The 22,016-nt window shown below is 29.3% G+C and overlaps 2 protein-coding genes across 2 annotated transcripts; both read left to right on the plus strand.

Moving 5' to 3' along the window:
- Positions 1 to 3,373: 3,373 nt before the first annotated feature.
- On the plus strand, positions 3,374 to 8,905 carry LOC123293792. The gene is made up of 4 exons (XM_044874704.1): positions 3,374 to 3,512; positions 4,983 to 5,184; positions 8,483 to 8,623; positions 8,707 to 8,905. The coding sequence occupies exons 1-4, from the start codon at positions 3,378 to 3,380 to the stop codon at positions 8,883 to 8,885; spliced, it is 657 nt and encodes a 218-aa protein (XP_044730639.1). The 5' UTR covers positions 3,374 to 3,377; the 3' UTR covers positions 8,886 to 8,905.
- An 8,626-nt stretch (positions 8,906 to 17,531) lies between these two features.
- On the plus strand, positions 17,532 to 20,395 carry LOC123293700. Its single transcript, XM_044874592.1, has 4 exons — positions 17,532 to 17,703; positions 18,739 to 18,940; positions 19,945 to 20,085; positions 20,169 to 20,395. The coding sequence occupies exons 1-4, from the start codon at positions 17,569 to 17,571 to the stop codon at positions 20,345 to 20,347; spliced, it is 657 nt and encodes a 218-aa protein (XP_044730527.1). The 5' UTR covers positions 17,532 to 17,568; the 3' UTR covers positions 20,348 to 20,395.
- Positions 20,396 to 22,016: the final 1,621 nt, after the last annotated feature.

Genomic DNA, 22,016 nt, shown 5'->3' on the forward strand with positions numbered 1-22,016 from the left:
CTTAAAATTAACTTTTTCGACCCTTTTCATGTAACGTGTTCTTTTCGGAAACAAAAGAAACAAAGATTATTTAGATCAAAAACTGGTGCCGTTCATTATAATCAATTAAATCAAGTGTAAAAAATAATTTTGTGTCGATGCGATTATAATACAGTAGAGATATTAAAATTGTAAAGACATGGCGATCTGGTCGATCGCCATCTCTCCTCTATATTACGCATTTTATATATTAATTAAACATTTATAAACAATTTTTTAAATCCACTTGCTATATCATAGGTAGCTATATAATATAAATATATATATTTTTATGATTTAATTACTTGGACACAAGTGTTCAAATTTCTCTTGTACAGTTTCAAAAAATATTGAAATTAAAAGCAATTATAAAACGTTTTTTTAATAATTAATGGCTATAATCACATTAATACATACATATATGTCACGATGTAATACCGATATTTATATATTCTTTCTGCTTCAATTATATTTTGCTTGTAAAAAATTATGTTTATACCATGTATATAAAATATACCTAGGTATACTAAGTTTAGTCCCAAGTTTGTAACGCTTAAAAATGTTAATGCAACCAACAAAATTTTGGTATAGGTGTTCATAAAATCACCTAATTAGTCCATTTCCGGTTGTCTGTAATCACGATTACTCAAAAACAAAAAGAGATATCAACCTGAACTTTTTATAGCGTGCTGAGAACGTAAAGAGTGAGGTCGAGTTCGTAAATAAGCAACAAAGGTCAACTGGGTCTTGGGTCCGTAGGGCCCATATTGTAAACCGAGAGATAGAACAAAAGTTTAAGTGTAAAAAATTTACAACTTTTCAAAAATTAAACAACTTTTGTTTGAAACATTTTTTCGTAAACATGACTGTTTACCCGTGAGAGCGCATATTATGCGCAAATTGTATTATTATATGGGTATATCAGTTACATGTGTGTGTTTATGTATAAGTAATGTGACAGAGTAATCAATACTGTTTATACATGGTATTTCAACAATTAACTCAGTCAATTGTTTGTTTTCACTAGTTTTTTTTGTTATTGCCCCAGAATATTATTTTTGAATTTTTGAATAGTCTTATTTTCGATTACGAAATAAATAAATTATTGTTGAATTGTTTTGTAAAGTATTTCTCATGAGAATGTCTCCATCATTTCCATTACCAAATAAGAGAAATTTGCAAAAATTTAATGACACCTGGCGAAAATCAAACCTGTAGCTGTATGTTATTTTATTTGTATACCCTGTATATATGAAATATATATCAAGGTATACTAATTTTAGTCTGTAACGCGTAAAAATTCTGATGCAACGAAAAAATTTTTTTCTTTTTTTTTTCATTTTCGTTTTCATTTTCGTCTATCCGTGAATACAATAACTCAAAAAAGAAAAGAGCGGATCAAGCTGAAATTTTATAGCGTGTTCAGGACGTAAAAAGTGAGTGTCAGTTCGTACGTACATGACCAACATAGGTCAATTGGACATCTTGTAAACCGTTAGAAGTAGGACAAAATTTAAATTTGGTCGGTAACCCCGTCAATTGTCAGCGACGGTAAATCAACTTAGAAAATAAAATTGGTATAGGCCCGTTTCTATTATTAATACAAATTCGAAAAAAATGCCATAAATAATACATAAAAAGTGCTAACTTTTCATACGATTATTATCCCCTACCCCCGCCGATTTCGAGAAAAAATTTTGTCAGTTTTAAAACTTCAATAATTTACTTGTAACTAGAGAATGGGTAAAGATACAGAATCTAGTCTTGGCTCAAAATATCGTATCGTATTTTTGAATTATCCCATTTAATGTAATCAGCAAAAATCAATAGTTTTCCCAAAAAATCAACTTTTTTAAAAATTTTTCAACAAACCAGCCAAAAAAGATCATTCTGGGGCATATTGTGTACATGTTTTGGATTTCGTTTCGCTTGTTTTGGATTTCCGTTTTTGATTACAATACGAATCTATCCCTCATATTGTGAGCTACGACTAGCAATGTTTCATTTTTAGAAAACATCGTTTTACCTCGAAAGATTAAAGCTCGGTCATTTAGGTACTGATTTATTAGGATGGATCTTCTCCGCATGAGCAACATACCATAATATATACGTTTTAGGTCAAAAAAATTGTTGTTACGGCCACTTCATATCTTCGAAAATTATATTTAAAAAATGCCCCAAGATAATGCACATACCTCAGTTAGTTAAAAAAACATGATTAAATTATTATTCGAACAGAAATTTTTATTTTTATTACCTTTAGATGTATAATATAAATAATATTTTGATGGTATTAGATTTAAGGTCAGTTAATGGAAATTAAAAAAATATGGTTTCAAATGTATATCTCAAACTCTGAAAAGGGCACATCAAATGAGTTGAAAAATTAATGAAAAGAAAACTGCATCTGTTTTAGGAACAGTTTAAAAAAATTTAAAATTATTTACCTCTAATTAGGAGCACAATTTCGAGTTTACTCGTTAAATTTAAAAAATAATTATAATTTTAAGTCTACTATAGTTAGTAATCGTTTAATTAACGTGTATACAATACGTTCATTGAAAAACAGTTTATTCAAAAATAGATAAGAAAAAAAGATTAAGAAATTAAAAAACCCGACTCCGGTTAACAATAAGGGGCCATTCGCTAATCACGTAGGCATGATTTTGATGATATTTTAAGCATCCCCCCTCCCACGTAAACATACATAAAAGGTTTCGCGAATCCATACCTCCCCCTTCTTACTTAAGATTCAATCTCGTTTTTCCGAATAACAAAACGTTGCAAGAAAAGGATCATTTACACTAAGACTCAGAGTTAAACGTAAATAATTTAGATTTTATATACTTTTTCATTGCTATCAGACATAGATTATCTTTGTATTATTAATATAAGACAAATATCTAGTCTTTCGGATATTATTAAATTATAATTAAAAGTACATTCTTAAATAGCTTTAAAGTAAGCAAACTTAAATCTATAAACGAATAAAACTACTAAGGCTCTATTTCTATAATTTCACCCTGGGGTCTCCTTTAAGGTTACACATCTTAAATTTAAGACAATTGGATATTTTTAACGTTATTACCCAAAGTTGATGCATCTATCTTATTTCTGTATAGTGAAGTCGGTTTTTTTTTTTAAATTTTTTAGTTTATTTACTTTGTAAATTAGTATTCTGATAAAAGTTATCAAACTAGTTATATTAACCAAATAACTTTACTTTTTATATACTAACGCATCATTTTTTGATTTAACAATTTACGAAATTTTTAGATAAATAGAGTAAAATTTATGAAAATTTCATAGTTTTTTTTTGTTCAATTTCGTGCTTGTTTCAAAATAAAAAAATTATTATTATGAATTTAATAAAACTACTATCAACTTTTATCGGGTTTATTTCAATTGTAACAATAAATGGGGAACTAGTTACAGTGGATGGACAATGTCCAACTAGTGAAATTGAACCAGACGACTTTGCTCGACCAGATAATGTACGTAATTTCAAGTTTAGTTTATTCTGTATCGTATGTAAGTTTATATGTTTGCGAATGATCAATTTTTTCAATCGATACTATGAAAGCAGAGAATTTCAGCTTAGTTAACTTATGATCAAAATTATAATTAAACAAATGCGTATCAATATCACTTAATAGAATTTTTATATCCGGTAAATGTTCCCTACGAAATTGGCTATTTTTGAGCTACTTGAACGCTGTTGATCGGTGATTTTTGTAGAATTTTTTCTGTTAACAATGTGTGAAAGGTTATTAAATATAAAATTAATCGTTTCCCCGTGTAATATATGATTAACCAGCCAAATGGGAATCACCATATGTTGAATAATATACATATATATTTCATGCAATATTTTGAATACATTATTCAATATCATTATATAATATACATTATATACATTATTCTAATAAGAAAACTATATTTTACCATAAAATACTCTTTCAAATAAAAAACATTCAATTCAATTTAATCCAATCTTTATTGTACCATGTATATGAAATATATCAAAGTATAATAAGTTTATTCCCAAGTTTGTAACGCTTAAAAATATTGATGCTATGAACAAAATTTTGGTAAAGATGTTCATAAAATTACCTAGTTAGCCCATTTTCTGTTTTCTCTCTGTCTGTCCGCCTGTCATCACGATTACTCAAAAACGAGAAGATACATCAAGCTGAAATTTATATAACGTGCTTAAGACGTAAATAGTGAGGTCTAGTTTGTAAATGTCATAGGTCATAGGTCTTGGGTCCGTATGACTGATCTTGTAAACCGTTAGAGATAAAACAAAAGTTTAAATGTAAAAAATGTTCCTTATAAATAACTTTTGTTTGAAACATTTTTATGTAAACATCACTGTTTACCCGTGCGAGCGCAAATTATGCGCAAAATGTATAGTATGTATTAAATGGGAATATCAGTAATATATGTGTGAAATGTATGTATGTGTAATGTGACAAAGTAATCAACACTGTCTAAACATGTTTTTTCAACAATTAATTCAGTCAATTGTTTGTTTTCACTTGTTCATTCTATTTTTAACAATATATATATTGTACAGAACATGTCAACATAATAGGATAATGCAAATGAATGAAAGGAAGAAGTATAGAGGAAAATTTGTCTTTGTGCAAACCTTTATGGAAAAATAAAGGTTAATAGACGGCTTCCGATATCATGAGCAGCAAATGATTTATTATTATTTTATTATAATTTTTGTAATTTTTTTGAACGGTTCTTTTTTATTTGAAATTTTCAAAAACAAGCTGCCAAACTTTGTATGCAAAAGGTAGTGACTTATTTTAATTTTTTTTAACAGAATAACTAGTTTTGTTCTGTAGGTAAGATGTTGCTACTTATATTTTAAACAAATATAGTCGAATAAATAAAAATAGTAAACTCGCATTGAACAACCCTGTCTTATTATTATTATTATTATTCAACAGGTTATAGGAATATTTTATGTTGTTGAACAATCAGCTGAGGATACTATAAGCAGTACTAATGGAAGAGTGTTATTGACACCTGATGGAGACACAGTTACAATTAGAGATCGTTCTAAACCAAATTCCGGTGATCAATGTAGTGAGCGGCAAATTAAGCTCAATTATACAGGCGTAGAAGGATTCTTTGATGTATCTTATCAAGGTAAGTTTTATTAAAAAGGTGTTTAAGATTTGTAGGGCCATTTCATGTAATTAAAATTTAAAATCTTACGATTAGACTAGTACTGGGACTACGGAACCGGCGAAAAGAAGCATACAGAATGAAATCTAAATCCATTTGTGAATTCACGAATGTAATCTTTCAGCGATACTAAATCAGTGGAGGCTTCACAATGCTTTCCGTATATCCTCCACTAAAAATAATCGTCCAAATCCGTGATTATTATTAGTTTTTCATTTGAACTATATGGTGAATAATTTTCAATTTTTTGAAACCTATTCAAAACATATCATTTTAGTATGGTATTTACATTTGTTTACGCCATATTGAGGCAATCACGAGTACGAGAATGTACAAAAAAGCACTGAGCTCGCGTGACGCTAAATGATCGAAACTACATGCTAAAATTTCAGGATGAGTAAAATCAGCGGTCGCAACTCAACTAAATCAAAATATTTTTTTAATTATTGATAATACTTTTTTTATAGCCACGCAATAATTTCAATTTACAAATTATGAAATTTTTAATTATTCATACTGTTTGTGGCATAAAGGAATACATAAAATAGCTATTTTTAGGGAGACCTCAATAACAGCTTCGGATTTTGATGATTTTAAAAAAAAATTTCTTTTTATATATTGTTTGAAAAAATCAGAGGGGAGAAATAATCTGGAGGGAGGAAACGCAATGTCCCGACTGATACATCGACGCCAAGCCTAAATCACTAATGATAGAAGTTTGGAATTTCGAGAGGATAATGATTTTATACTGCAGGTGTCATTTAAAAAAATATTTTTCGAAATGTATTCCCTAAAAGGGTAAATAGGGGACGAAAAATTGTATGAAATTATATTCAAATCAACAATTGAGCTCACTCCTTAACCGATTTAAAAAAAATTTTCACCTATAGAATGCTACATTATCACCAAATAACAAGGGTTGTATTGTATTGTATTTTCAAAAAAGGTAGGGTTCCGTACAGGAAAGTAAAAATACATTTTTTTTGTGGAAAAAAATCACGTAAGAGTGATTTTGTTATATAAATTGCACAAATATTGTTTAAACAATATAAATAACTAGCAGTTATAGTCTTATATATCCTTATCGTCACTTTTGTTCCGCCCAATTTTTTTGAAAATAATATACAGCTATACACTTGCTGATAATGTAGCATTCTAAAGATGAAAGAACTTTTTAAATCAGTTTCACTATTTAATGGATTTTTACTTTTGGTGCGGAACTCTAATTTTTTGAGAATAAAATACAGCCCATTTTACTTACTGATAATGTAGCATTCTATAGGTGAAAGAATTTTTAAAATCGGTTAAGTAGTAAACTCCAAAATCGGTTAAGTTGTGAACTCAAACGATTTGTATATATTTTCATCCAAACTTTCATCCGAATTTACATCCCTTTATAGGATGCATATCGAAATATCCTTTCTTAAATGACACCTACAGTATAAAATCAATATTCCCTCACAATTTTAAACTTCTATCATAAGCGATTTAAATTGGACGTCGATCTATCAGTTGGGACATTGCGTTTTCCTCCTCCAGAATATTTCCCCCCTCGTAAAAGCTCCTAATTTTATATGGTATCCAGAATGAAATATTTAAAAAGTCATCAAAATCGGAGCTGTTGCAAAAAACACACAATTATTCCAAAGTTTTAAGTTTTCACTTTTGTCGACAGTACCCATGACTGACTATCATTTATTTATTTCTATGTAATACTATTTGAAGTAATGATCCATAATTATTGTTACAAATATTTAACATCGTTTAGTTTATCGTTTAATTAATTATAATAATAATAATAATAATAATAATAATATTTATTTGTGTTTGACCAATACAGAAGGTATACATAACGTCATAAAAGAAAAATTACATGTTACCTGGTGGAAAAAATATTTGAAGAAAGAATAAGAATTACTTAAATCATGTAGATGAGCTCGTAACAAAACTGTGATTGCCTCAACTTGGGACATTTTTCATTCACGCAATCAAATTTTTCCTAGAATAACACTTTAAAGTCTACAATTTGACATAGATTTGATTTCTATAACATATAGACCAAGTGTGTGAATTTTTCGATAAAAAACTTGTGTATGCCTCAGTCATTTTCTATCCAAGCAATCAAAATTTTCCTTGGATAACACTTTGAACCATACAATTTTGACGTAGGTTTGATCACTATAACACATGAATCAAGTAAGTTTGTGAATTTCACAACAAAAAATTGCTTTCCCCTTTCTTGGGGTCATACGGAATTCAGGCAATCATTAAATGGAAATTTTGTAGTGGCCTATTGAATCAGTATTCATAAAGATGGTCATATTTGTACTCAGATGTCAGTATTTCATAAAGATGGTCATATTTGTACTAAGCAAAAAAATTATAACTTACATTTAAGCTTATAAACGGTGTGTTAAAACGTCTTGAAATTTTAACATGGTGTGTATTGAGCATCCAAGTTTTATAAATTTCTTAATATACTGCAATCGCGGACCAACAACCTTAAAAATAAAAAAAATTGCATAAAAAAATACCCATAATATAAGGAGTGACTTAGGTGGAATGTGTTTTAGACCACGAAACACAAAAGTCAACCAACAACTTGCAAAGAAATGAATTATTACTTGGAAACAGTACCTAATTAACCGACGAAAAAACAAAACGGAGAAGGTTCTCAAGTCAACGCGTATTTTTTTAATGTATGGCCACGTATAACTTTTTACAGAGTAACTCAATTTTGATAATTATATTTTATATAAATAAGGTATACCTCAAAGTTAGTCCCATATAAATTTGGAATACAAATTCCTACCCTAAGGGTAGGAAAATAGGGATAATTTATTGTTCACACACAGATTTTAATGCCGAGTTGTGTATTACAAAAGCTCACTAAAAAGTATCAAATAAAATTTTTTGCAAAAAATAAAACCGACGAAAATTGTACAAAAAAGTAAAAAATAATTTTAATAAAGTACCGACTTAAATCAATAATTTCTTTGTGAGCAATTACGTTTTGAATCCGAGGAATGAATCAATTTTTAGCTCAAGATATCCACTTTATTTAATAACAAATGTACATGGATAATCATTCTCTACGTTGCTTGCTTTGTAGTAGTTACATTTTGTCTTCATATGTAATAGCTATCTCATAGACAGCAATACATGTCGAGTATATTGTATTCTTAGTACTGAACCTCACTCGTGTAACGTATAATTAATGTATAACGAATTAAAAACTAAAAACTTTAAATATTTTAAGCTCAGCCCGATTCGAGTTTTCAAGACGGATATAAAGGATACATTTTACAACTTCAAACGTACTCTACAAACGATGGTGAAATCGCTATATATTCTGTAATACTGTTCATATGCCGTAACATATCAGATTCGCAATATGAATGTTAGTAAGATACAATTTTTTTATTTTTTGTTTTTGTTTCATTTATAACGATATTTAAAAAAAATTTTTGAATTATTTTCTAGTTGATCTTCCAGTATATTCACTATTAACAGATTTGTCTCCAAGACTGCGAGAAGATGTTGCATTATATTTAGCATATAATGATCTTCTAGATTTGGATGAATATCTTAAACCAGAACAACAGGATGGAGAATGTCAATTTTCTGATGAAGAAGAAAATGCAAACTACGATATATTGTAACGTTCTAACTTTAATCATTCACGCCACAAAATGAAAAATATTTGGTTTTTCGGTAACTTATTTTTTGAAATAAAAGAAATTTTAATAGTTTTAACAATTGCATTTTTAGTTATTTTTGTTCCTTTTCAATTGCCAATTTTATTCATTCTCCAGTATAATTAATCATATTTTCCTTTTTTTCGCTACTTTTGAACACGTCCAGCGATTCTGCTTGCTCAAATACGTCACCTCAAACACGACAGCTCAAATAAGTTGTAGGAATGTTTACTAGGCGGATCGATTTAATAAAGTGGGCATTTATTTTCGCAATTTGATTCATTCGACATTGTCAAGAGTTAGCAAACCTGCACAACCCCTCCTTATAGAACTAAAGGGTTGAAAATGTTTGAGTTAGTATCAAAAAAGTGCTTTTCAGAGGTGTTAAGAAAAGTGCTTTTTGGAAGCTGCCAACTTTTCAATTCTCTTTCCTCTTATTTTATGCCGAAATATAATGATTCTTTCTTCTTAAGTTCTTAAGGCTTTGTGCACCTTTACAATCTCTCCAAGTGAAGCTATTGAGTTGATTACTCTTCCTATCGCTATGTCTCTTTTTTATGTCCAAAATATGCTGACATTTACGGTTTTTAAAACTTGGCGCAACATTTTTAAAACTTGGCGCAGGCTCTTCTAATCGAGCCCTAAGGTTTACCCGAACTCCAATATATAATAATCCAAAATATAATGATTTTTGCGATTTTTAAAACTTTAAGGTTTAAAAGACGATTTACAAAAAAGAACATTTTTTGGAAAAATTGTAAATTCATCTATAAAATATATATCTACTAGACGCCAATCGATTTGTCTTAACCTTGGGAGTGCTACTGAAGATATGGCAGTCATGAAAATTCAATGTGACGACCACCAAACGCGATAAAATGAAAAAAATGTATATGTGTTCCTATGTGGCACATTTGAGATCAAACGCGTAGGCCGATTTTGATGATTTTTATGTTAATTGATTTATCCTAACCTTGTGGGTAGCACTCACAAGATATGACAGTAATGAAAATTCAATATTGCGACCACCAGACCCGATAGTGACTAAGGATCGATTAAAATGTAGACCGGCTGAAATCTTTGCAACAATGGAAAGACTCTTCCCGACTAATTACAGCGAATGTATTTATAAGCCAATATGTAAATATATAATTAATTATAGGGAGCTTCACTTTCTGGAACTATATAATTTGGATTTTAAGAAATTAAACTTCCAAAACGGCTCTAGGCTGATTATGTAGAATTTGATGACAAAAGTATTAAAGACAATGTATCTGGAGTAGAATCGAACCATCAACGACAGAATTTAATGTACTTCGTGGCCAGGGCAAAATAGAGCGAAAAATGTTGTCCTTGATATTGTGTTGGGGTGTTACTGTACATAAATTACAAGGAACTACTTTAGATCAAGGTTTAGTTGATTTAAGTATCGTATTTTTTCGAATGGTCAAGCCTTTGAAGTATTGAGCCGTGTTAGATATCTAGATGGACTAATAATCAGTAGTTTAGATCAACGTAAGCTACTAATTAACCCAATGATATTGACTCCCTCAATGAAATGACAAGATTGCGAAATTTACAGCCTTATAATCATAACTAAAAAGTGTAAAATAAAAAAATAAATGAAAAACCCGACTGAGTTAAAAGGAAACCAAGCTTCATAAAAAATGACCTGAAAAGAAAAAAACAAGTCCAACAGTCGGGATTTTTGATTTTTTTAATTTATTTTGTTTAATTTTAGTTTTCAAATGTTACTACAAAATATATTTGAAAATTGTATCAGTTCAATCCTACGCTCTACAAAAAACAAGTTTTCAGCAAAAATTGCGGTTGAGCTAAAGTTTCGTCTCTTACAAGTTATATTAGATTGTAGTTTTTTTATTTTTCTAAAACTATATAATTTATTAGACACACAGTCTCCTTTCAGAATATATAAAGAAAACCTCAAATCGTATGACTTATTTTTAACCGACTTCAAACAAAAACGGCGGAGGTTATCAATTCGACTGTATTTTTTTTTTTATGTTTGTTACTTCAGAACTTTTGACAGGGTGAACCGATTTTGATGATTCTTTATCTATTTGAAAGCTGTTGCTTCCCGTATGGTCCCATTTTCCCGTATGGTCCCATTTCATTTTTAGCCAGTTCAGACAACGGCATCCATGATAAAAACACAAAAGTCTTAAATTTGCATTAAGAATGCACGACAAGAGGACGAATAACTCAATATCACGCCAACCGATTTCGATGATTCTTTTTTTTAGTGACAAATTAGCTAGTGTACTTCAGATTCACTAAAAATCACAACAACAACAAAACTTTTTACAAAAAGAAAACCGACTTCAAAAGAAAAACTTTTCCAAAACAAATTAATGTGTACTAAAAAGTAAAAAAATAATTATAATATAATGGAGTTAAAATTATTGTTATTTTTGGAGTCGGTGTCAGTCAAGCTAATGTAACAAACTGCTCCGTCAGAGTTGTTTCCTTGGCTGACACAGACTCCAAAAATAACAATAATTTTAACTACATTATATTATCGTTATTTTTTTACTTTTAGTGCATATTAATTTGTTTTGGAAAAGTTTTTCTTTTTGTTAAAAGTTTTTTTTTATTCATTATTCTGAGGCGGAAATAAGGCCTTATCGATAGCCCTCCTTTATAGATTTCAGCTTGAAAATAAAAAGTAAACGAATCCAGTGGCGGATTTACCAGCAGGCTGAGTAGGCTGGAGCCTAGGGCGGCAAATTTTAAGGGGCGGCAAATTTAGTTCATAAATTTTTTATTTCGATTGACAAAATTTAGAAAAAATTATAATGCACATACAAAATACGAATTTCAAAAATGATAGAGGAATTAAAATATTCAACAAAAACCGAAATATAGTCCTATATACAGTGCTAAATAATAAATATCTCAAAATCTCTGCATAAACAATTGCTAAACGCTTTTGATTATAATGTAATGATCATGAATTTTTAGAATATCGCAATAGCGATTCCATATTATAGTCGAAATTTAGTTATTTTTACATATTTCTTCACTGATAATTACTTTAATTTTTTCTCCGTATACCTAATAATTATGAGATCTCCTTACACAATTCAATCTTGATACAATATCGATGGTCTAATCATGATTGCTGCAGCAAGTTTGCAAATTGTCAAATTCTATTCCAGAAAGTTATTTCTTTATGCGTAAAAAATACTGACTAATTTTTATTAAATAAAAAACTAGTTCGATATCTTATAGAGATTCAGAATAAGTATAGTCTTTTTGTTTAAATCAATCGAATAACTGATATTTGAACGATTGCAACATGACAATAAAAAAATTCCCTCTACTAAATATGAAGTTAGACAATTTGCGGATTAGAAAATGGATACATTTTATCAGTTAATTATTTTATTTGTAGTAAGAAAAAGTTTGGGCGCTTATGTCGTACACGAATTATTTAAATTGAATGTTTACATTTGTTAACTTTTTCACAAAGCCAACTATTTTAGAAAATACAAATACCTTAACTTACTTTAAAATTGGTACATGTTTGAGATATTTTTTGCATAAAATATTGTTTTTTGATAATTCTTTGCTGTAAAAATAATCAAGGATCTAACACGGTACCATAGTTCTCGATGATACTAACCATACGGGAAAAGTTCATGTAATGAGGATAATGAAGCACAAATCATAAAGTTGCAATTTTATTAATAGATAATTGATATGATTGTGAACTAAGATATCAAAATTTAGAGGCGGCAAAAATTGAATAGCCTACGGGCGGCAAATCTCTAAATCCGCCACTGAACGAATCTTGATTAATCTTTTCGTGTACCACATGGAAAATCTATTAACTCTATCGAAATAGGTTTTCACTACAGATTTCATTCAACTTTTTTTAGCAACAATAGTCGGTCAATCTATGATCTTAAATCTTGAGAGAGTGTCTTTAGCAATTTTTAAAATACCTGTAAATTAAAAGTCTTTTGAAGAATTTTGCAAATAATATGTACTTATTTTTAACCCTTAAAAATAGCAATTTGATGAAAAATTGATACCTTGAAAAGTAATAAATTGTATTTTTTTCTTTAAATTGTACAATAATACCTATGTGTTGTTGGAATCAGTCGCATTAGGTTTATTTATTATAAAAACATCTGCCGTTTTGATAAGATCTGAACAAATACTGTATATTATTGAGATTTTATATTTAATTTGTATACCATCAAGGTATCAAAGGGATACAATAATAGTTATTGACCGAAAGTATCAATTATCATCGTATTCGAAGTGATATTTTATTATATACTATTTTCATCACCTTTAAAGTTAATAGAACAGTACCTACTTCTGCAGTAAATAAAAGAAAAGGTAATTTCTGCCAACTAGTTAAAATTCGGGGCAACTGAAGTATCGCTAACGATCCGAGATTAGAATTAAAAAGAACTTTCGGTTAATATTAGCACTTCAACAGGGGGAATAGGATGAGACCGAAATATTTTATAACTTAAGAACTAATGATATCCTCTATTTTTACTCGACTGCGCGACGCAAAGGAGCGGTGATGTATTCATCAGTCTTGATTTTTTTAATTTATTTTTTTATGTTACGCTTTTTAGTTAGGATTTTTAAATACCTATTCAACGATACTCTACTTATCATAGTTCGTCTAATTTCATTTTTTTTACAGTATGGTGTCTGACAGTCGCCATATTGAATTTTCATTAGATACTGGCATGTCTTTAGCGACACTCGTAAAATAAACACAAATCGATTGAAGTAAGAATAATGAAAAATGCGCACGCCTTTGGTCTCTAATGGGACGATTTTCATTATTATTACTTCAATCGATTTGTCTTTATCTTGCGAGTGTTGATGTGGGTCGATTTTTTCTAAACACATGGCAGTTAAGAAAATTCAATATAGCCACAGCCAAACACCATATTGGTCTCTAGAGTGCCACAAAGTACCAAATATACCTACCTACATACACAGGCTGAAAATGAAAGTCTACGAACTATGTTAAGTAGGGTATCATTGAATAGGAATTTAAAAATCCTAACTAAAAATGTAAAATTAAAAAAAAAAAATTTTTTAATCAAAAAACTTGATTTCGTTAAATAATAACTGAAAAGAAAAAGAATTCCAGTATAGTTTACACGAATATAGTAAATTAACTATATCACAGCGAAAATATAGTAAAATATAAACGTTATTATGGTTTTATGTAAAACTATTATTCTAAATTTTTGTTTCGTCGTTCTAAAAAAAAATGTAGATATAAATATCGAGATCATCAGGGAAAAAAATTATATACATATGTGATAGTCTTTGCAAAAAATTAAAGGAAACAAGTGAAAACAAACAATTGACTGAGTTAATTGTTGAAATACCATGTATAGTCAGTGTTGATTTCTTTATCACATTACATATACCAACATGTGACACATACATAACTGATAATCAAGTATAGTACATATTATAAAATTTCCGCCCTAATTGTCGCCCTCACGGGTAAACAGTGATGTTTACGAAAAAATGTTTCAAACTAAAGTTGTTTAATTTTTGATAAGGAACATTTTTTACATTTAAACTTTTGTTCTATCTCTAACGGTTTACAAGATGGGTCCTACGGACCCAAGTCCCGTTTTCCCAAGTCCCCAAGTTTTTCGTTTTTGAGTTATCGTGTCCACAGACGGATACACAAACAAATAATACAATCTTATAAGTGACGTATATGTTTGAAATAAACAATGTTGTTGCTATGCAAATAATTGATACTATGTGTTATATATATATAACATATCAATTATGTTCCGAACTAATTTGCGCTGTCACGGGTAAACAATAATCTTTACAAAAAAATGTTTCAAACAAAAGTTGTTTATTTTTTTGTAAGGAACATTTTTTACATTTAAACTTTTATTCTATCTCTAACGGTTTACAAAATGGGTACTACGGACCCATGACCCAATTGACCCATGTTGCTCATTTACGAATTTGACCTCACTTTTTACGTCCTAAGCACGCTGTAAAAATTTCAGCTTGATATCTCTTTTCGTTTTTGAGTAATCGTGACCACAGACGGACGGACGGACGGACAACCGGAAATGGATTAATTAGGTGATTTTATGAACACCTATACCAATTTTTTTTTTGTAGCATCAATATTTTTAGGCGTTACAAACTTGGGACTAAACTTATAATACTATGTATATTTCATATATACATGGTATAAAAAGCAATTCTAATTACACAATAGGGTGGAAAACATAATTTTAAGTAGGTTTAATTCTTATTTCCTTTAGTCAGAATTTTCAATCTCACTTTGATCAGAATTTTTCAAATTTGCCATTTTTAGCTTCGTGTACTATAGTTAAAAAACCTAGACTGTGTTTGGAAGAAACTGATCCAACGAAATCAGAAAATTTGGGAATAGAATATTCTACTATGTTTGAAAAAGTACTTCAAAATGTTGATTTTCCTAATAAAAAGCCACAAATAAGTTATTCTGGCAAAATTAATACGCTTTCTTCTCAAAAAATTACATTAAATTTTAAACCTTTTTTATTCTGTCAAAAAAGCTGTCATCCATTTTGGTGACTTAATATCGGCTAAAACAACAGTCATTACTTCAAAAAATTTCGAAGCAGTAATTCTACCCATTGCGGAACTCGTACCATAATGCACTTCTATGTTGATTTTTTGTCTCTTTTTCTGCGTTTCTAATATTTATGTCTTTAAAAAATATGCTATTTGTTTCAAAAATTCACCACAATCATTGCTTTTTTTACTACACATTAGGTAATGTAATGAGAGCATATTAATTTTTTTACAAACAAAATTATTTTCATGTTTTAACTATTGACATTACTAATTTTCTTTTTCTTTTTTTTTTCTGTCCAAAAATCAAAAAATCTACCACACTTGCCACTGTATCAATACTTTTACCTTTATCAGTTTTTACCTTCTTTTTTATCATGTCCTTAATGGTTATTATTTGCATTTTAATAACTGAGAGTTCATGCCTGATGACATCACATCAGGGCTCTTTGTGTTTTAGGTCACATGATATAAGGTTTACAAATGAAGATTTTTAATTTTAGTATAATAAAACAATTATGTGCTTTTATCACTCCAAATCAGAATATTTAACTATATTTCTATATAAATTTTAATTTTTATCAAATTTCGTAATTTATATTTCACTGCCAAAAGTACTCTATTATTTCTGAAGTGAACGAATATACATATTCTTACATTAAAAACAATTGGCTGTTGCAGAAATAATTTATTGGCCATTTCATATCTTCGAAATATATATATAAAATTCTCCAAGATAATGCATTTGTATTGACCTTAGTTTGTTGTTATTTTATTTACTTTTAAAGAAACTATTATTATAAATAATGAAAAAAAGCAACAACAACACACTGTGTTTTCAAGCGGCCAACTCAATTTGAAAATTCGCAAAAACTCAAACAAATTTTTGTTTCCTCTTAACGGAAAAAACTAGGGCTTAAATTTTATAATGCTGATCTCAAACTCTCAAAAGGGCACATCAAATGAGTTTAAAAATAAATGAAAAGTAAACTGCATTCGTTTTGACAATAGTTAAAAAAAAAAAAGAAAATTGTTTACCTGTTATTACGAAGGCATTTTGGAGTTAACTTTGAGTTAAATTTAAAAAATAATTATAATTTTGAGTCTACTATAGTTAATAATCGTTTAATTAACGTGTATACAATACGTTAATTAAAAAACAGTTTATTCAAAAATAGATAAGAAAAAAAGATTAAAATATAAAAAACCCGACTTCGGTTAACAATAAGGGGCCATATTAATTGCGTAAGCACACCCCCCTCCTCATCCAAACGTAAGGTTTCACAAATCCAACCCTCTCCCTTCTTTGCTTAAGATTCAATCTCGTACTTCCGAATAATAAAACATTGTTGGAAAAGGATCATTTACACTAAGACTCACAGTTTGACGTAAATTCAAGATTTTTATTCTTTAGCAGATAATTTAGGTTTTATATACTCTTTCATTGCTATCAGACATAGATTTTCTTTGTATTATTAATATAAGACAACAATCTAGTTTTTGGGATATTATTAAATTATAATCAAATCAGTTAAACAATCTATAAACGAATAACACTTATAAATAATAATCGATTAGTTCTAAAATAAGATTTACGAAAATAAATTTCACTGTAAAGACCGACTTTAAAAGATTGCTCTTATAAAGAGTAGGTAATTGGGTTCTTCCATATTCTGTTTTTACATTGAATGCTCAAATTCATCCTGGAGTGTCCTTCAATACTACACATCTTAAATTGAAGACACTTGAATATGTTTAATACTCGTACCCAAAGTTGATGTGTCTACATCGTCTCATTTTTATTGTACAGCGTAGTCGGTTTTTTTTTTAAATTTTTTAATTTATTTACTTTGTAAATTAATATTCTGATAAAAAGTTATCAAACTATTTATATTAACCAATTAACTTTACCCTTTGCATATTAACGCATTTTTTTGTTTTAATAATTTACGGAATTTTTAGATAAATAGAACAAAGTTTATGAAAATTTGTCTTTTTTTTGTTCAAGTTTGTGTCAGCTTCAAAAATAAAAAAAATTATTATTATGAATTTAATAAAACTGCTATCAACTTTTATCGGGTTTATTTCAATTGTAACAATAAATGGGGAACTAGTTACATTGGATGGACAATGTCCAACTAGTGGAATTGAACCAGACGACTTTGCTCGACCAGATAATGTAAGTATTTTTAAGTTTAGTTTATTCTGTATCGTATGTAAGTTTATATGTTGGCGAATGATCAATTTTGTTGATTTTTTCAATCGATACTGTGCAAGCAGATAATTTCAGCTTAGTTAACTTATGATCAAAATTATAATTAAACAAATGCGTATCAATATCACTTAATAGAATTTTTTAATTTGGTAAATGTTCCGTATGGAATTGGCTACTTGAACGCTGCTCATTGGCGGTTTTTGTAGAATTTTTTCTGGCAACAATGTTTGAATAGTTTTAATATAAAATTAATGGTTTCCCCGTGTGATATATGATTGACCAGTAAAATGGCAATCGTCAAAACTGTTGAAAAAAAAAATAAATAAATATATACAATTCACATGCAATATGTTGAATAATGTATTCAAATAATTGAACTTTTTTATTTAATTTATCAGTTCCAGCTACTTACCGTATGCTACATTATTTTTACTTACTCCTATCGTCAGGCTCAGTGAATATTCAAAGAATACGGGAAAGCGTCGTCGAGGTTTGATTGAATGACTTAAAAGTAAACACAAATATTGCCATCAATGATGCGGCTGATTACCTCATAAGAAAACTATATTTTACCATATACAATACTCTTTCAAATAAAAAACATTCAATTCAATTTAATCCAATCTTTAAATAATAGAATAGGGCAAATGAATGAAAGGAGGGAGTATAGAGGAAAATTTACCTTTATGCAAACCTAATGGAAAACTAAAGATATAATGAGCAGCAAATGTTTTATTTTATAATAGTTTTTAACATTTTTGTGATTTTTTTGAACGGGTATTTTTTGTTTTAAATTTGTTTCAAAACAAGCTGCCAAACTTTGTATGCAAAAGGTAGTGACTTATTTTAATTTTTTTTAACAGAATAACTAGTTTTGTTCTGTAGGTAAGATGTTGCTACTTATATTTTAAACAAATATAGTCGAATCAATAAAAATAGTAAACTCGCATTGAACAACCCTGTTTTATTATTATTATTATTATTATTATTATTCAACAGGTAGTAGGAATATTTAATATTGTTGAACAATCAGCTGAGGATACTATAAGCAGTAGTAATGGAAGAGTATTATTGACACCTGATGGAGACACAGTTACAATTAGAGACCGTTATATACCTAATTCCGGTGATCAATGTAGTGAGCGGCAAATTAAGCTCAATTATACAGGCGTAGAAGGATTCTTTGATGTATCTTATCAAGGTAAAAAAAAGGTTTAAAAGCTTACGATTAGATTAGTATTGGGGCTAGGAACCGGCGAAAAGAAGCATACAAAATGTTACAAGTCTCAAAAATCTTAATCCATGTGAGAATTCACGAATGCTATCTTTCAGCGATACTAAATCAGCGGAGGTTTCTTAAGGATGTTTCCGTATACCCTCCACTAAAAATAATCGTCCAAAAGAGTGATTATTATTAATTTTTCATTTGAACTATGTGGTGAATAATTTTGAATTTTTTGACACTTATTCAAAACATATATTATCCAGTCAAATTAAATAAAAAAATATGAGTGAAGGTACATAAATTCGCACCCGGCTGAAATTTGGTAGGATTGTTCAAATCACCATCATCAATGAAATCTAAAAAGTCCTCATCATCCGAGACGTAGAAAAAAAATTTACACGGGGTCAAAGGTCACAATAACGGGTTTTCCGTGATTTTTAGCAAAACGGTAAATTTTATCATAAAATTACCTCAGGCGAAAAATTGTCGATCAGATAATTAAATATAAAAATGTCACAATACTTTTTTCCTAAAAGCCACCGTTTCTGAGGTATAACGATTCAAAAAATTGGAAGAATTGCAATCGTCATAATATACATAAGTACACCACGTGCATCACTGAAACTGTAATACAAGTAAAAATATTTTTCTATCGGTCAGTGTGACTTACATAAATACAATTTTTTCTTACATATATCGGTTGGGTGCGTAGTCATGGTAGGGACAATCAAATCGACGCCAGTACTTGCAGTGGATAATTTTGGCGTAAAGGGTTGACTGACCAGCTCTGTTCTCACATTCAACTGACTGATTGACATAACTTTTATTTATATGCAATTTGCAATCTGTATAACAATTTTCAGCTTTAGTAAATTCATTTAAATGATCAGCTTTAGAAAATTCAAAGTATTTTTTTTGAACTAGCTCTTAATCCATTACTCTATAACGAATTTAAATCTAAAAACTTTAAATATTTTAAGCTCAACCTGATTCGAGTTTTCAAGACGGATATCAAGGATACATTTTACGACTTCAAACGTACTCTACAAACAATGGTGAAATCGCTATATATTCTATAATACTGTTCATATGCCGTGATATATCAGATTCACAATTTGAATGTTAGTAAGATACAATTTTTTTATTTTATGTTTTTGTTTTATTTATAACGATATTAAAAAAAATTTTTTTAATTATTTTCTAGTTGATCTTCCAGTATATTCACTATTAACAGATTTGTCTCCAAGACTGCGAGAAGATGTTGCATTATATTTAGCATATAATGATCTTCTAGATTTGGAAGAATATCTTAAACCAGAAAAACAGAATGAAGAATGTTTATTTTCTGATGAAGAAGAAAATGCAAACTACGATATATTGTAACGTTCTAACTTTAATCATTCACGTCACACAGTGAAAAATATTTGGTTTTTCGGTAACTTATTTTATGAAATAAAAAAACATTTGATCAGTTTTAGCAATGGAATTTTTTTTATTTTTGTTCTTTTTTATTTGGTAATTTTGTTTATTCTCCAGTATAATTCGTCATATTTTCCTTTTTTATGCAACTTTCTAACACGTTCAGCGATCCTGGTAGTTCAAATACGTCAGCTCAAACACGACAGCTCAAATAAGTTGTAGGAATGTTTACTAGACGGATCGATTTATTAAAGTGAGCGTTTATTTTGACAATTTGATTCATTCGACATTTTCAATAATTTGCAAATCTGCACAAATCATTCTTATACAGCTAAAGAGTTGAAAATGTAGGTAGGTTGAGTTATTATCAAAAAAATGCTTTTCAGAGGTGTCAAAGAAAGTGCTTTTTGGAAGCTGTCAACTTTTCAGTTCCGTTTCTCCTTATTTTATGCCGAAATATCATGATTTTGCACAGTTTTTAGGGCTTTGTGCACCTTCACAATCTTTCCAAGCAAAGCTAGAGAGTTTATATAGTGTCAAAGAAGTGCTGTTTTGGAGATGATAGCTTCCTATCGCTATGTCTCTTTTTTATGTCCAAAAAATCTTGATTTAATCGAGTTCTAAAGTTTAATCGAGCTCTAATAATCTAAAATATCATGATTTTTGCGGTTTTCAAAACTTTGCGCATCTTTGCAGGCTCTTCTATTCGAGCTCTAAGATTAAAGGACAATATATATAAAGAACAACTCTAGAAATTTCATCATCGTTTTCTGGAAAAATTGCAAACACACCTATAAAATATATATCTGATAATATTTTTTTTATATAATGTATTTTAAAAAGATGGTTAGTTTTTGATACTGTGGAAGCTACTACTTATGCGCTGTAAACAAAATTGGCACAAGGCTAAAACTTAACGTGTTCCTAGGATTGGTATAAGCCACATACCCGGAAAATTCGAGAAGGCCCACATCAGAGGGAAAACCTTTCTAAATACAGTAAAATAAGTTTTTATATTGAGCCTCTCTTTTCTAGGGGGGGCAGCAATGAAACTCCGATCAGGGTTTATATCAACAAGATCCTAGATTTGCTATAACTCCCCTCTGGGCCCCTCCCCCTGGAGACGTGGAGCTGGAGGGAATGAAATCGTCAAAAGTGGTCAAATCAACCCTACCCAAAATTGATCAAATATTATTTTAAATGTCTTTTTAAGTAACTTTTGTAACTTTCTAATTTTTGCTTAACCTCACCCTTACCAAACTACATCATTCTAAATATTATATTAAATCCAATAAATACCTAAGCCTGTTTCTCATTACCGTATGATTCCAAGAATAATATATCAATTTTATAATATAACAAGTGAAAACAAACAATTGACTGAGTTAATTGTTGAAATACCATGCATAGTCAGTGTTGATTTCTTTATCACATAACACATACAAACATGTGACACATACATAACTGATAATCAAGTATAGTACATATTATAAAATTTCCGCCTAATTGGCGCCCTCACGGGTAAACAGTGATGTTTACGAAAACATGTTTCAAACAAAAGTTGTTTGTTTTTTGATAAGGAACATTTAATACATTTAAACTTTTGTTCTATCTCTAACGGTTTACAAGATGG

This window comes from Chrysoperla carnea, chromosome 2 (assembly GCF_905475395.1).
Source record: "Chrysoperla carnea chromosome 2, inChrCarn1.1, whole genome shotgun sequence".
In the NCBI taxonomy this organism is placed as follows: domain Eukaryota; kingdom Metazoa; phylum Arthropoda; class Insecta; order Neuroptera; family Chrysopidae; genus Chrysoperla; species Chrysoperla carnea.

Bases quoted from the DNA above. Each gene is read 5' to 3' on its own strand.
- LOC123293792 (XM_044874704.1), top strand. From the start codon at position 3,378: ATGAATTTAATAAAACTACTATCAACTTTTATCGGGTTTATTTCAATT. The intron at 5,185-8,482 runs GTAAGTTTTATT...AAATATTTTAAG, and splicing joins CTTTGATGTATCTTATCAAG to CTCAGCCCGATTCGAGTTTT. The intron at 8,624-8,706 runs GTTAGTAAGATA...ATTATTTTCTAG, and splicing joins ATCAGATTCGCAATATGAAT to TTGATCTTCCAGTATATTCA.
- LOC123293700 (XM_044874592.1), top strand. From the start codon at position 17,569: ATGAATTTAATAAAACTGCTATCAACTTTTATCGGGTTTATTTCAATT. The intron at 17,704-18,738 runs GTAAGTATTTTT...ATTATTCAACAG, and splicing joins ACTTTGCTCGACCAGATAAT to GTAGTAGGAATATTTAATAT. The intron at 20,086-20,168 runs GTTAGTAAGATA...ATTATTTTCTAG, and splicing joins ATCAGATTCACAATTTGAAT to TTGATCTTCCAGTATATTCA.